General features: G+C 52.5%; 1 protein-coding gene across 4 annotated transcripts in view; it reads left to right on the forward strand.

Annotated features, from left to right (window-relative positions):
- Positions 1–13,651, forward strand: part of UXS1 (UDP-glucuronate decarboxylase 1) — a 75,424-nt gene that overhangs the window by 44,098 nt on the left and 17,675 nt on the right. For all 4 annotated transcript variants that reach the window (XM_029231872.1, XM_029231871.1, XM_029231874.1 and 1 more), the window contains 2 exons: positions 8,742–8,846; positions 11,552–11,611. In XM_029231872.1, the coding sequence (XP_029087705.1) occupies positions 8,742–8,846; positions 11,552–11,611 (165 nt within the window). The remainder of the gene's footprint in view (positions 1–8,741; positions 8,847–11,551; positions 11,612–13,651) is intronic.

The following is a 13,651-nucleotide window of genomic DNA, read 5'->3' on the forward strand; positions in this document are numbered from 1 at the left end:
GGGGGCGGAGGTCGCGGGGCAAACGGCCACCTGGGAGCTGGAGATGGTGGTGGACACAGAACCCCGACTGGGGTGGAAGCAGCTGCGGGCGGGTGGGAGCTGCCTGCGGGCAGGGACAGCATGGATGGGCCTTGAGTCCGGGCCCTGGTTCTGGGGGTTGGGGGCCCTGTAGTGAGCTTCACCTCCAGGAGCCCCACGAGGTTCTCAGTGACGATCAGCTTTCCAGCAGGGGGAGGGGAAACGAGCCTTCCTGAAATCTGCCCAGAGCACCCTGTTTTCCCCCAAAGGCCTCTCAGGGGGACTTCCCCCAGGGCCTGACCGACAAAGAGGAGACGCGGGCCTGGGACCGGGGGGCTCCCCGGCCTTCAGTGGAGACCCCGAGGGTGACAAGAAGCAGAGGAAGCATGGGCCCAGGCCCAGGTAAGGAGGGGCCTCTAGGGAAACTCGGGGACAGCTGGGGACACCAAGCGGTACGGGGTGGAGGTACAGCCTCTGACCCCGAGGGCTTCAGGGCAGCAAGCGCAGCCTGTGTCCAGCCAGTGAGCTCGAACCTCGTGCCGGAGGCCCGTTATCTCCCACCCCTGGTGCAGCATGTGTGCCTTTCAGCGAAGAACTGCAGGCGTGTTCCAGGGCACGAACACAGCCTGCAGAGGCGGAGCAAACATCAGACCCGGTCGGACGTGGCAGAGACTTGGAGTTACCACGAGGGCCGTTTCAGTAACTATGGTCAACGTGCAAAGGATGCTGGTGGGAAAAGCAGACTCTGCAGGGATAGGTAGGTAATGGAAGCTGAGAGGTGGAAACTCTCAGAATGAAAGGGAAATGCCCAAAATAGAAAGCATTGTGCGAGAAATGAAGAGGGCCTTCGATGGGCTTGTCTCAGCCGAGGAGAAGGACAGGGAGCTTGAAGGTGTGTCAGTGAAAACTTCCCAAAGTTGAGAACAAAGAGAAAACATAAAAATCCAGAGCCGGGGGCTTCCCTGGTGGCGCAGTGGTTGAGAGTCCGTCTGCCGATGCAGGGGACACAGGTTCATGCCCCGGTCCAGGAGGATCCCACATGCCGCGGAGCGGCTGGGCCCGTGAGCCATGGCCGCTGAACCTGCGCGTCCGGAGCCTGTGCTCCGCAACGGGAGAGGCCACAACAGCGAGAGGCCCGTGTACCGAAAAAAAAAAAAAAATCTAGAGCAGAATATCCAAGAAGTGGGGGCAGATTACAGAAGGTGTAACGCACACACAGGGAGATTCCCAAAGGAGAGGAAAGGCGGGAACGGGAGAAACGTGTGACGTAAGGATGGCTGAGAATCTTCCAAAGTTAGTGACACGGACTACACCAGAGGCTGAGGGAGCTTGGAGAACACCAGGCAGGATATGCCCCCAAAATCTGTGCATTCAACTTGTAGAGAATTACTGATGAACAGAAAACCTTGAAAGAAGCTGAGACGGGTGCGGGTCACACCTCACCCACAGAAGAACAAGGATGGCGATCACACAGACTTACCTTCAGGAGCCGTGCAGAGAAGAGTGGAGGGAGATATTTAAGTAATTGAAGGAAAAAACCCGCCAACCTAGAATTCACCATCCTGTGAACTTATCCTTCGAGTGTGAAGGAGAAATAAAGACTTTGAGGAATCTGTCCCCTGTAGAGCTGCTTTGCAGGAAGTGTTCCAAGAAGTCCTTTAGAGGAGGTAAGTGATGCAGATCTGAAACTCGGATCTGCATAAAGAAAGAAGGAATTTTAGAGGAGGAATAAGTGATGGTAAAATTAAAATTTCCATTTTTCTTTTTCTTACTCTAACAGGTAACAGTTCAGAATAATAGTAGCAGCTCTTGGGTGATTACTGCTCATGATAAATGAAAGAATGACAGCAGTGTCACCAGAGACAGAGGAGGAGTTGGGAGTACTCTGTTATATGAGGCACCTTATTGCCTGTAGGTCAGTCGTATATGGTAAATTATAGGACAACCACTAAAGGGATATTTTGAAAGGTATAATTGATATGCCAAAAGATGAGAGAGAACGGGATTATCTGCAATGCTCAGATAAAATGAGAGAGGGCAGAAGAGTGGAAGACAAGAACAAGGAAACGAGTAGAAAATAGCTAGAAATACAGTAGATATTAATCCAAGTCTATTGATAATCACTTTAAATATGAACGCTCTAAATACACCAGTTGAAAAACAGATCGTCATAGAGGTTAAAAAACAACAGGACCCAACTCTGTTTTCTGCAGGAAACCTACACTGTATATAAAGATACAGATAGATGAAGGGGGAGGGAGAGAGGTGAAGCATGCTGACACGAATCAGAAGAAAGCTGGGGTCGCCGTCTTCACTTCAGACCAACTAGACCGCAGAGCGAGGCAAGCTATCACGGTAAAGCCAGTGCATCCTGATGTAGGGTCAGTTCTCCAGGAGGACGTCACGGTCCTGCCTGTATGTGCGCTTCACAGAGCTCAGAACTGATGGAATGAACGGAGGAGGGGATGAACCACCGTCATAGCTGGGGACTTCGACACGCCCACCAGAATGGACGGGTCCCGCAGGCAGAAGATCAGTGAGGACACGCTCACAACACCGTTGATCAACGGCATGTGATGGACTTGTACAGACTAGTTCATCCAACGACAGAACACATTCTTCTCAAGCTACATGGAGCATCTACCAAGACTGACCGCATTCTGGCCCAGAAAGTACACCTTGACAACCTTTTAAGTTTGTTACTAGAGTAGAAAACAATTGAATAGAAATTATATAAATGTACTTTCAGATCACATTGGAATTAACCTAGAAACCAATAACAGAAAGATAGATGGAAAACCACAAAGTATTTGGAGATTAAACAACATACTTCTAAATAACACGAGTCAAAGAAGAAATCTCAGAAATTTAAAAATATTGTGAACTAAATGAAAGAACTGGGTTTCGTGTTTATGTATTTGAAAAAGAATAACATGGAAGAGAATCTTAATTTTTTTCTCTTTCAAAAGACGATTGTTTCCTGATGATAAAAGTAATACATGCATGCTACAGAAAATTTGGAAAAGGATAAAAAAGAGAATTTTAGAGGAGGAATACCCAGAAATACTCTGTTCTTTTTAACATCCAATCATTTCTTTAAATGTGATCTTTTTTAGATTAAACATATGCTTAATAGGCAGTATAATTATATGGTTCAATTTTTTTTTTTTAATTAAAAAGATATTCCGTAAAAGGTCTTTCTCTTGCCTCCGTCTCCAGTCTTCCCAGGTCCCAACTCACCTTAGGAAACTGCTCTTAGCATTTCTTTGTTCATCTGCAGTTTTGTTTTTTTTTTTTTTTTGCGGTACGCGGGCCTCTCACTGCTGTGGCCTCTCCCGTTGCGGAGCACAGGCTCCGGACGCGCAGGCTCAGCGGCCATGGCTCACGGGCCCAGCCGCTCCGCGGCATGTGGGATCTTCCCGGACCGGGACACGAACCCGCATCCCCTGCATCGGCAGGCGGACTCTCACCCACCAGGGAAGCCCCATCTGCAGTCTCTTTATGTGACCCAGTTAACACATCTAGGTATTCATAATTCTCCCCTGTGGGTAGAGAAAGTAGCATTTTCTATATTGCTCTGAACCTTGTTGATTTTCTGCTTTTTGTATCCCGGTGATCCTTCTGTATCAGAATTCACAGGGGGGCCAGCGTGCTGCGGCCACCCCACCCCGGGCCCATCCTCTCCCCAACATAAAAATTACATGCCGAGACCTGCCAGGATGCTGCTTTGAACCTATTTAAGGAAATTATGTGAAAACGGAGAACACGTGTTTGCTTTACTGTTTAGTCTCGTTAATTTGAGCTCTTTCAGGCTCATTTCTCAAGGTTCCTCTTTCCCCAGCTGTGGCTGCTGCACTCAGCCTTGTAAATGGGACAGGGCCTCCGGAGGGTCACTTGGCGGCCGACGGCCAGCACGAACGGCCATGCCGTTCTTCGTCCCCCAGCTGGGATGCTTGAACGTCACGCTCATTTTTGGTGCAGTTCGTGCTGTGCAGCTGGCAGGCTTTGAGGGCTCTTTTCCCGGGCTGTGAGGACTCACCCTGCTGCTCTGTTGTTAACGTTTCTTCGTATTTTCCGAGCACCTCTTGTGGCTGATCATTTACGCTTGTTCTGAAGTTGCCGCTCTCTCCTTGTCGTAATTCCTTCCAGAAGACTCTGTCAGGGACTGGTGCTGTGTCCTCCTGGGACGGGCACTGGAGCTGCTGTCCTTAGTGTTGCAGGCAGGACAGCCTCGTAGTAAAGAGGCGCTGCTTAAATCAATGTAAGGAATGGTCTTACAGGGGGTGTCTTGGTCCTTCCAGCTGCGGTGGGTGGGGACAGCCGCTGGGCTAAGCTGTCAAATGATGGAAAACACGACACACCAGATGGAACGGCCTTCAGATGAAATAAGTCCCCAGTGTGCAGCCCACCTCGACACTGGCCGACCCCACTGAGCACTGCTCTCACGTCGGCCTTGCCGTGCAGGGGATGTTTCCAGTTGCAGGTTTCCTGGGTCTGCCCGGGAATCTACATTTGCACGTGCTCTAGGCTGCCGTCCTGCAGAGAGCGGGGCCGTGTGCGGATAAAGCGTGAGGAAGGACGCTTGTGGAGCCCTCGCTGAGTCAGGAGGATGGATTAGGACCCCGAGGTCCGCGCCGCCAGCGGTGACTGCGTGAGGTCCTGACCTGGATCAGCACTGGCGTGGGTGAGGATGCACGTGAGGATGCTCGTGTTTGAACTGCGCTCTCTGAAGTTGCCCTTTTTCCTCTTTGATGCCGTTTCCTTTTTTTTTCCACTGTATGTGTTGTCGCCTCAAGTGTGAAACCAGTGGTGAATCATTTGTGCCAGGAGTTCACAGCCCACACGCCTTGGCTGACGCCGTCTGCAGCCCTGCCGGGGGTCTGTGAACCGGGAGGGGTGCTGAGCAGGCTCCACGCCGTGGCCCTCGCTCTGCAGGCCCATCTGGAGCCCAGCGCAGCCCCACTTGCTCGGGCAGCGGTGGGGAGTGACGAGGTGTCCCTGGCTGCTGGGACTCCCTGCAGCCCCTGGGCCTTTTAGCAGGTGGGCGGGAACTGATCCAGCCCCTTACCTACAGAGCTGTCAGCTGGAAAAGATAGCTGTCAGCTGAGGTTGACTGGATTCTGTGAGAACTATCTTGTTAATTTACAATTTGCATAGAACTTCTGTTTGTTTGGGTTTTTTTAATCTGTGTGTTAGCTCCGAAAAACTTCTGGGGGTCAGAAAGCAGTCACAGGATTTTCCTCTTAATTAGATCAACCCCTTCAATGAATTCCCATTTGGACAGACTGTAAACCATTTTAAAAGGTTTTGTGTTTTTTTAGTTTCTTGAAAAAGGATTATTCTTTGAACAGCATGGGTTCCATTTTTAAATCAACCCAGTAGTTTTAAAACGTGGTTTTACAAAATACATAAATAATACACATGTAAGTAAAGGTCCAGAGTCTCCCCGCCTGGAGCGTCTGCGGCAGGATGCCAGGGGTCCGGGCACCTTTCATTCAGAAGCTTCCCTGGGGGGCTCTGATTGCAGAGCGAGGACTGAGGAGAATCCTCTGTTGGCCGGCAGGGTCGGGGGTAGAAAGTGGGGGAACAAATGCACAGACCAGAACTACTCATTTCCACCTCCACTTTGGTAAAGGCACTGATCCCCTTTTTGCGTTTGCTTTCACCACTCCTAAGCCTCTTTTTCTGTTTTTACCTTCGTCACCATGTTTAAGTGCACTAACCAGCAGTGTGAAGTATGTTGTTGTGAACTAGAGCCCCAGAACTTTTTCATCCTGCAAAACTGAAACCCTGTACCCACCAAACAGTAAGCCCGTCCCCCAGCCCCGGCGAATTGTCGGTACTCGCTGTCTGTGAATCTGACTGCTCTAGGGACCTCGTGTGCGTAATAGAGTCGTAGAGCATTTGTCTTGTGAGCGGCTTATTTCACTTGGAGTAATGTCCTTAAAGTTCATCTGTCTTGTAGCATGTGTCAGAATTTTCTTCCACTTTAAGACGATAATATTCCACTGTTTGGATTTACCTCATTTTGTTTATTAGTCCATCTGCCTGTGAACACTTGGGCGGCTTCCATGTCTTGGCTGTCGTGAATGATGTTGTCGTGAACATGGATGTGCAAATATCTCTTTGAGACTCTGCTTTTTAATTCCTTTGGCTATATACCCAGAAGCGAAATGTCTTATCATATGTTAATTCTATTTTTAATATTTTGAGGAAATGTCATACTGTCTTCCACAGTGGCTGCAGCATTTACATTCCCACCGGCAGCGTACAAGGGTTCCAATTTCTCCACATCCTTGACAACAACGTTTGTTACTTTCTGTTCCTGTTTTATTTTTTTGAAGTAGTCATCTGATGGGTGTGAGGTAATACCCATTGTGGTTTTGATTTGCATGTTTCTGATAAGTGACATTGAGCATTTTTTCATACGCTTGTTGGCCATTTGTATATCATCTTTGGAGAACTGTATATTTAGTGCTTTGCCATTTTTTAATTTGGTTATTTTTTGTTCATTTGTAGGAGTTCTTTATATATTCTGGATATTAGCTTATCACATGTGTGATTTGCAAGTATTTTCTCCCATTCTGTAGGTTGCCTTTTTGCTTTGTTGATTGTGCCCTTTGATCTTGGCAGAAAAGTTAAGTTTGATGTAGTCTCATTTGTCTGTTTTTGCGTTTGTTGCCTTTGCTTTTGGTGTCACATCCAAGAAATCTTTGCCAAATTCAGTGTCATGCAGCTTTCCCACTATGTTTTCTTCTAGGAGTTTTATTACTTTAGGTCTTATACTTAGGTACTTAATCCATTTTGAGTTGATTTTTGTGTGTGGTGTAAGATAAGGGTCCAGTCTTATTCTTTTGCATGTGGATATCTAGTTTTCCCAACATCATTTGCTAGAGACTGTCCTTTCTCCATTGAGTGGTTCAGCACCCTTGTCAGAGATTGTGTGATCATACACAGAAGGGTTTGTTTGTGGGCTGTCTATTCTGTTCCATTGGTCTTTGTCTTGATGCCAGTAACACACTGTTTTGTTACTGTAGCTTTGTAATATGTTTTGAGATCAGGAAATGGGAGTCCAACTTTTTTTTTTCAAAATTGTTTTGATTAGACTCTTGAGATTCCATATGAATTTTAGGATGAATTTTTTTTCTGTTTCTGCAAAAAAAAGGCTGTTGAGATTTTGATGGAGATGATGTTGCAGAGTATTGTTTTTAAAATAAGAAGACTTAAAAAACTAAAAATCCCATCAGGAGTTTGCTGGAAAGCTCTTAGCAAAGCAAGAAGCCACGTCAGTAAACACCCAGAAGATGGGACCTGCAGCCTTGCACATGTAGTTCTTGCCTCCTGTGGTGTATGGTCCTGGTATAGGAAAAACCGTAGTTACCAGGTTATACCATGAGTCTGTCTTCACCTAGAACCCCTTCCCAAAGACGCCGTGTGCACAGAACCATCCGGGTCCTGGTGGCTCACGTGTCCTCCGTCCCCCAGATGCCCTAGGGCTTGAAAGACCGTGATTGTTGGGGTGAGTTGAGTGGAGAACAAGCCCCCTGCCTGGAATACTAGCCTCTCCTGGTCTGAGGATGAGAAAGCATCGTCCGCTGCTCACCCTGGGGTGGATGTGTCGGGAAACAGCCCCGGGTCCCGGATGGCACTGCAGTGATGCCCACGCGACCCCGGGGGTGACAGAAGACTTTCAGGGGGACAAGGGTGTGTGACGTGGGGAGGTTGGGCAGTGTTTGGTCGGGGGCTGGTCTCTGAGAACGTCATACTGCAGAATTCATCATGGGAACTTTTTTTTTTCAAGTTTGCCTGTTCCACCCGTCATCTCTGAAACCTGGCTCCTGAGGTGCCCTGACCTCAAAGGACAGCAGTGGTCCTGGCTGGGAAGAGGATGCGGGGACAAGGGGTGGAGGGGCAGGGTCCCTGCAGGCGCTCATGTCGGGGCCGAGCCGTGTGGGAGGGAGGGGTCCCACTGGCAGTGGTGTCTCGGACCCCGTCCCCGGCTGGCCTCGGCGGGGGTGGTTTTCCTTGACTGTAGCGCAGTGGGTGGCATCACAGATGCTGTGTCTGCAGGGATGGCTCCCCCAGGGGACACGGCCCTGCCGGCCTCTGCTGTGGGGCAGGGGTCGCCTGACCCTGGGGAGTGAGGGTCGCAGTTGGTGACATTAGAGCGGTTACGTGTGCACCAGGGGAGTCGTGCAGAATCCAAACATTTCACCATTCGTGGCCTTAAAAACCACCCTCCGACTGTCACCTCTGGGTCTGTTGTTTATAATAGCAGGATAAATAAAAACAGAGCAAAAGTCCCTCTTCTCCCAGACTTTTGTGTACTTTGTGTCAGCTTTGTTTTATAAATTTAAAGTGTTGTTTATTTTAATATTCATGCTTAACTCTGTCTGAAGAATCAGTCTGCCTTCTGATTTGAGAGCTTTATCTGGGACAGATCTTCTCAGAAAGCAATCAGCTTGGTAATCAGACCGTTTCTGATTAGAGGAGAGCAGGCCACGTCAGGGGCCGGCACGTTTCTGTTCCAGATTAATGAGACTTTCTATTTTTGTTTAAAGTTCTTCCCATTGTACACATAAACTAGTTTGTAAGAAGAAGGAAACGTGACAACTAGAATTTCAGCAGAAGACACGAACACCTGTGTTACACGGTCTGATTCTTAGGAGTTCAGTTGTTCAGTGTTTTCCGTGGACGTAACAGGTGTGGTTTTGCCCCCACAGTGGACCAGATCTACCACCTGGCGTCTCCAGCCTCGCCGCCCAGCTACATGTACAACCCCATCAAGACACTGAAGACCAACACCATCGGGACGCTCAACATGCTGGGTGAGTTGTGGCCCCCTTATCTTGCATCTGCTGTCGGGGTGTCTCGGTCCAGCGTCGGTCACTGACTGTTGTGTTCCAGTTTGATCTTGGTCTTCGGCCGGTGCCCCCCACCCCCCATCTCCGTCTGTGCCCTCGGTGTGACTTGCTTTGCCATCGGAACTTGTCATGGGGGGCGGTAGTTACATCCCCTGGCCCCCGAGCGGCCGCCCTCCCCTCTTGCGCTTTCCGGGACTCGTGGCATGTGAGCCTCGGCGGCTCTGATCCAAGACGGGGCGGGTGGACTGAGCCCACGCAGTTTGGGTGCTGCCCCTGGGGGGATGGGGAGAGCACTCCTCATGGGGTGGTGGAGACTGAACTCTTGGCTCTGGACTGACCGCAGGACTCGCCCTGGAAGTGGGAGGTGAGGGCGTGAGCACCGTCCCAGGTGGCCCCATGTGCAAGTCCACAGACAGCTGGCCTGAGGCCCAGAGTCTGGGCCGTGTACACATGGGCTTCAGTTCCCACAGGTTTAGAAAACCAGGGGTTTGGGTTAAGTGCAAAGTGGAAGAGAGGAACCACTTGTTTAAATGTCAAGTAAAAGGTGGATTTAATAAGGAACATTTACGACAGGTTCTCCTGCGTTTTAGTTGGAGTGAAGCTGGGAGACAGGCGTGAAGGGCAGTGGGACGGGCGCTCCGTCTCTTACACTAAGCCCTCGGGGCAGCGGCTGTGCAGGAAGGGAAGGGTGCTTCCTCCCATCCAGAGGCGGCGGCGGCCTGCAGATGGACAGAGCCCAATTGTGCTCACAGGTGCGCCTGGCGGAGATGCCCCGTTCTTGGCACTGCTAGCGCCTGCCCCCTCTCCAGCCGCCCAGCCCCTCCTCCACACAGAGCCAGCCGCAGTGCGGGAACAGCCTCGTGTGCACGGAGTTCTTTAGAAAGACGACTTGCCTCCCACCCGTCCCGTCCACTGGGGGTGCTCAGATGAGGATTACACTCGGGCTTGGCGACCACGGGGGACGGACAGGTTCCCAGAGCAGGCGCCCTGAAGTGCCCTTACAGCTCCAGGGCGGAGGCTCGGGCTGGGGCTGGAACCACGAGTGAAGGCGGCCTGGAGGACTGAAGGGGGTGTGGGGAAGGGTCTTCCAGGGGCGACGTGGACAAAGGCTGCAGGGGGACAGTGGCCAGGCTGGAAGGAGACCCAGTGAGACTCGGTTTTCTGAGCTGGGTGCAGTGTCACTAGCTTTTCCGCACTTGGGGCGGGTGCTCTGAGCCTGTGGGGCCCTCCCTCTGCGGCGTCACCCCCTGCCGGCCCTGAGCGTGGCTGCGTCTTGGTGAAACCTTGTCTAGTTTCAGTGTAAACACCGGCCTCGCCCCAGGAGGGGGCCTCGTGGTGAGGGGTGCTCTGTGACTGTATCCCTGTCAGTATCCTGGCTGTGATGATGTGCTGCTCTTACACATTGTTACCGTCGGGAAACCGGGTGAAGGGCATCTGTCTGGATTACTTGTAACAACTGCATTTGAATCTGCGCTTTTCTCACATTGGAAGTTTAATTAAAAAAAAAAAAAGATCTCAGGATCCTTCGGCACTCCCACCGTCTCTGCAGCAGTGGGTCTGGCGGGGTCCATCTGGCCGGCGCCTGTGGGGTGGGAACACGGGAGACGGGCCTGCAGTGCCGTGAGCCTGTAGATTCCACTTCAGCTGCAGCCCTTTTGCCGTTGTCCTCGAGCTCGTCGTGGCGTCCGCACCTTCACCAGCGCTCTTCTCTGTTCTTGCTGTGCATGCTCAGGGCTCCGCCAGATGCTCCTATACACTCACGCTGGGACCCTTCTGTCTCGCCCCCGACACCCCCGGGATGCCCGCAGCTGGCGTGCGCCCTGAGCCCCTCCCTCCGGTGCACCTGACGGCCCGAGTTGGCCCTCTGCCCTGAGCAGTGCCCGGCGAGTGGCACGGCCGGCCCTGTGGCGTCTGTGCACAGAGGCTCCGTGGGGGAGTCGTTTGGGAAGCAGGGGGTTGAGTGCAGGCAGTGGGTTCCTCTGGGGCAGGGCCTGCTGTGTTGGGACTGTGAGAGCATCTGGAGGACTTAGCTGAGCACTGCAGGTGACGATGCTCTAGTCTGTTCTGCATGGAGGGGTGTGAACCCGGGAACGGTTCAGAGCAGGACGAGGATGTGGCCAGTTGCTCTGGAAAAGATGCTCTGGAAGCTGGACCTCAAAGGAGGGAGGGAGGGTGCGGGGCGGAGGTGCCCGGACAGGAGATGGGCTCGGGGGCAGTTGGAGATGCCTGGGGCGTGTGGGGAGTGGGGGCAGGAGGCCGGCCATTGAGGGGGACAGTGAGGGGGGCGCTAAGGTTCGAGGGGCCTTGCCTTCTCCCTGCGGGGGTGGGGCGGAGTTACCTGACGAAATACTGGGTGGTACGTTCGGGCGAAGGAATCTTTATGAAACTCCTCAAGTCATGACTTAGAATAAACCCACAGACTCTGCATTTGGCCCTGCTTATAGTTACAAGTGTCCAGCTAAATACTGTGCTTCTGGAGGTTCATCCGTGCTTTCCTTACTATTTTAATTTTGGTTCCAAAGTAGATGCGATAAGAGTGGGTAACTGAGGATGCACTGATGATCAGATATAGTTAACACTAAAAAATGCTTAAATTGGCTACAGAAATGAGCGTGTGCACACGTGTTTTCCCTGTTCCCCGAAGGTGACGGTGTCCTGTCTCTCTGCAGGGCTGGCAAAGCGAGTCGGAGCCCGTCTGCTCCTGGCCTCCACCTCGGAGGTGTACGGAGGTGAGTGGGTGTCGCTCCAGCGCCCTGGACGGTTGCATCCCATCTCGGGCGCAGAAGGGACCAGTGAGTCTGGACTCCATTTCCAGGAAGGCCTGGCTGGCTCTTGCTCTCCAGCAGATGGGAGCAAGGGGCTCCCTCCTCCGGCTGGGGCGAGCCTTTCTCTCCTGCTGAAGGACCACCCCGAGGACGGTGTCGTGTCACTTTGCCCGAGAGCACCCGCCACTTACCAATCCACGAAAGTGTCTTTGCTCCACAGGTGCCCCAGAAGTCAGATCCTTGGGGACTTTGCCAGTTCAGCTGGAGCATTTGCTCCAGTGAGAGCAGGGTCCCCCAACCCCGCCGGGAGCTCAGGGGTCGGCTTTAGAGCCTGCTCGCTGGGGAGACGTGTGCCGGTTGCCTCACCTGTAGGAGGATGGGTTCTGGAAGAGTCTTAAGTAGGTGGAGCCAGAAAACCCAGGCACCTGCTCTGCCCTCCACAGGCCTTGAGGAAGTGAGCGTCCGGAGAGGGCTGAGGACCACGTGTCCACTCGTGGGGCTTCCAGCTCAGCCCCGCCCACTGGGCGCAGGGTTCTGGAGAAATGCTTAGTTGACGCGGCAGAAGCCAGATGCTACCGCGATGCGATTTTCTCCTTGCGTTACTGTCGCGGAAAGGAAGTGAGAAGGCAACGTGGGAAGAGATGCCTTTTAAAAAAAATAATAATAATAATAAGGGAACCAGCTGGAAAAAAACCCATAGAGGCAGTAGTTCTACTGACGCAGTTCTGCTCTTTGCCACCCCCGTGGGAAGGCAGAGCACCCACCACCCCCTCCCACCTGCTCCCCCTCGGCTCTGGGAGCGGGGCACACAGGGGGACCTTTATTCCCCGTCCCCCTGCTCCCTGCTTCCAGCCTCTGCAGAGGCCCAGCGGGTCCCCAAGTGGCACTGGGCGGCCCATTGTGTCACACGTCCCAACAGCATTGGTGCCGACGCTGTCGTGGCTGCGTCCTTGTCACCGTCTCAGAGCGCTGGCGGCACCCGTCCAGGCCCCTGACGTCTTCCCCCCCACACACACTCAGCATTGCATCTCTGACGGCAGCTCGCGGTCTTCAGGGCTTGTGAGTGACGTCGGGGTAACTCACGGAGGCCCCGCCAGCCCCGGTCTGCAGGCACCCACCTCCTGTGGGTTCCGTGCCTGGTCTGCTGGCCTCCCCGATGCTGAACAGGAGACACAGGGTCCAGACAAGGTGTCCCCCTGCACCCTCGCTTCCGTCGTAGCAAGGTGGTTTTTGTGTGTCGTGAACCTCGGGCTTGTCCGCCCGGACAGTACCAGTCGAGGGGCCTTCTCTTTCTGGTCCTTTGCCACGTTCAGGGTCTCCCTCTGTGAGTCCAGCTTGCCCAGCCCTCGGCAGAAATCCCCGAAGAGGTCTCGAGTCACCAGCACATCCACGTGAAGTCCTGTCGCTGGCTTTCTTCTCTCGGGGCCTGTTTGTCTCTGAGCTGTTCTGCTTCTCAGGGAACTTTAAGCACAGAGGCAGCTGCAGAGGTCTGGGTCCTGTCCGGTCCCGGCTCACGTCCCGTCATGCCCACGAGCTTCAGCTCTGACATAAGCAGAAAGGAATTGTAACGTGGGGCTGGTGAACCTTATCCAGGTTTCTTGGCAAAGATTTATGCATTTCATAGCATAGTTGTGTAAAATTCCTGCTGTACCGGATAAATCAGGTATTAATTGATTCCAAAAATGCACTTGTGTTAAAAAAAAAAAAAAAAAAAAAAAAAAGAATTTGTAACTAGGAACTTCCCTGGTGGTGCAGTGGTTAGGAATCTGCCTGCCAATGCAGGGGACGGGGGTTCCAGCCCTGGTCCGGGAAGATCCCACACGCTGCAGAGCATCTAAGCTCGTGAGCCACAACTACTGAGCCTGCGCTCTAGAGCCCATGAGCCACAACTACTGAGCTCACGTGCCACAACTACTGAAGCCCGTGTGCCTAGAGCCCGTGCTCTGCAACAAGAGAAGCCACTGCAATGAGAAGCCCGTGCACCGCAAGGAAGGGTAGCCCCCG

Source organism: Monodon monoceros, unplaced genomic scaffold (genome assembly GCF_005190385.1).
Source record: "Monodon monoceros isolate NGI ecotype Baffin Bay Population unplaced genomic scaffold, NGI_Narwhal_1 Super_Scaffold_19, whole genome shotgun sequence".
Taxonomy (NCBI): Eukaryota; Metazoa; Chordata; class Mammalia; order Artiodactyla; family Monodontidae; genus Monodon; species Monodon monoceros.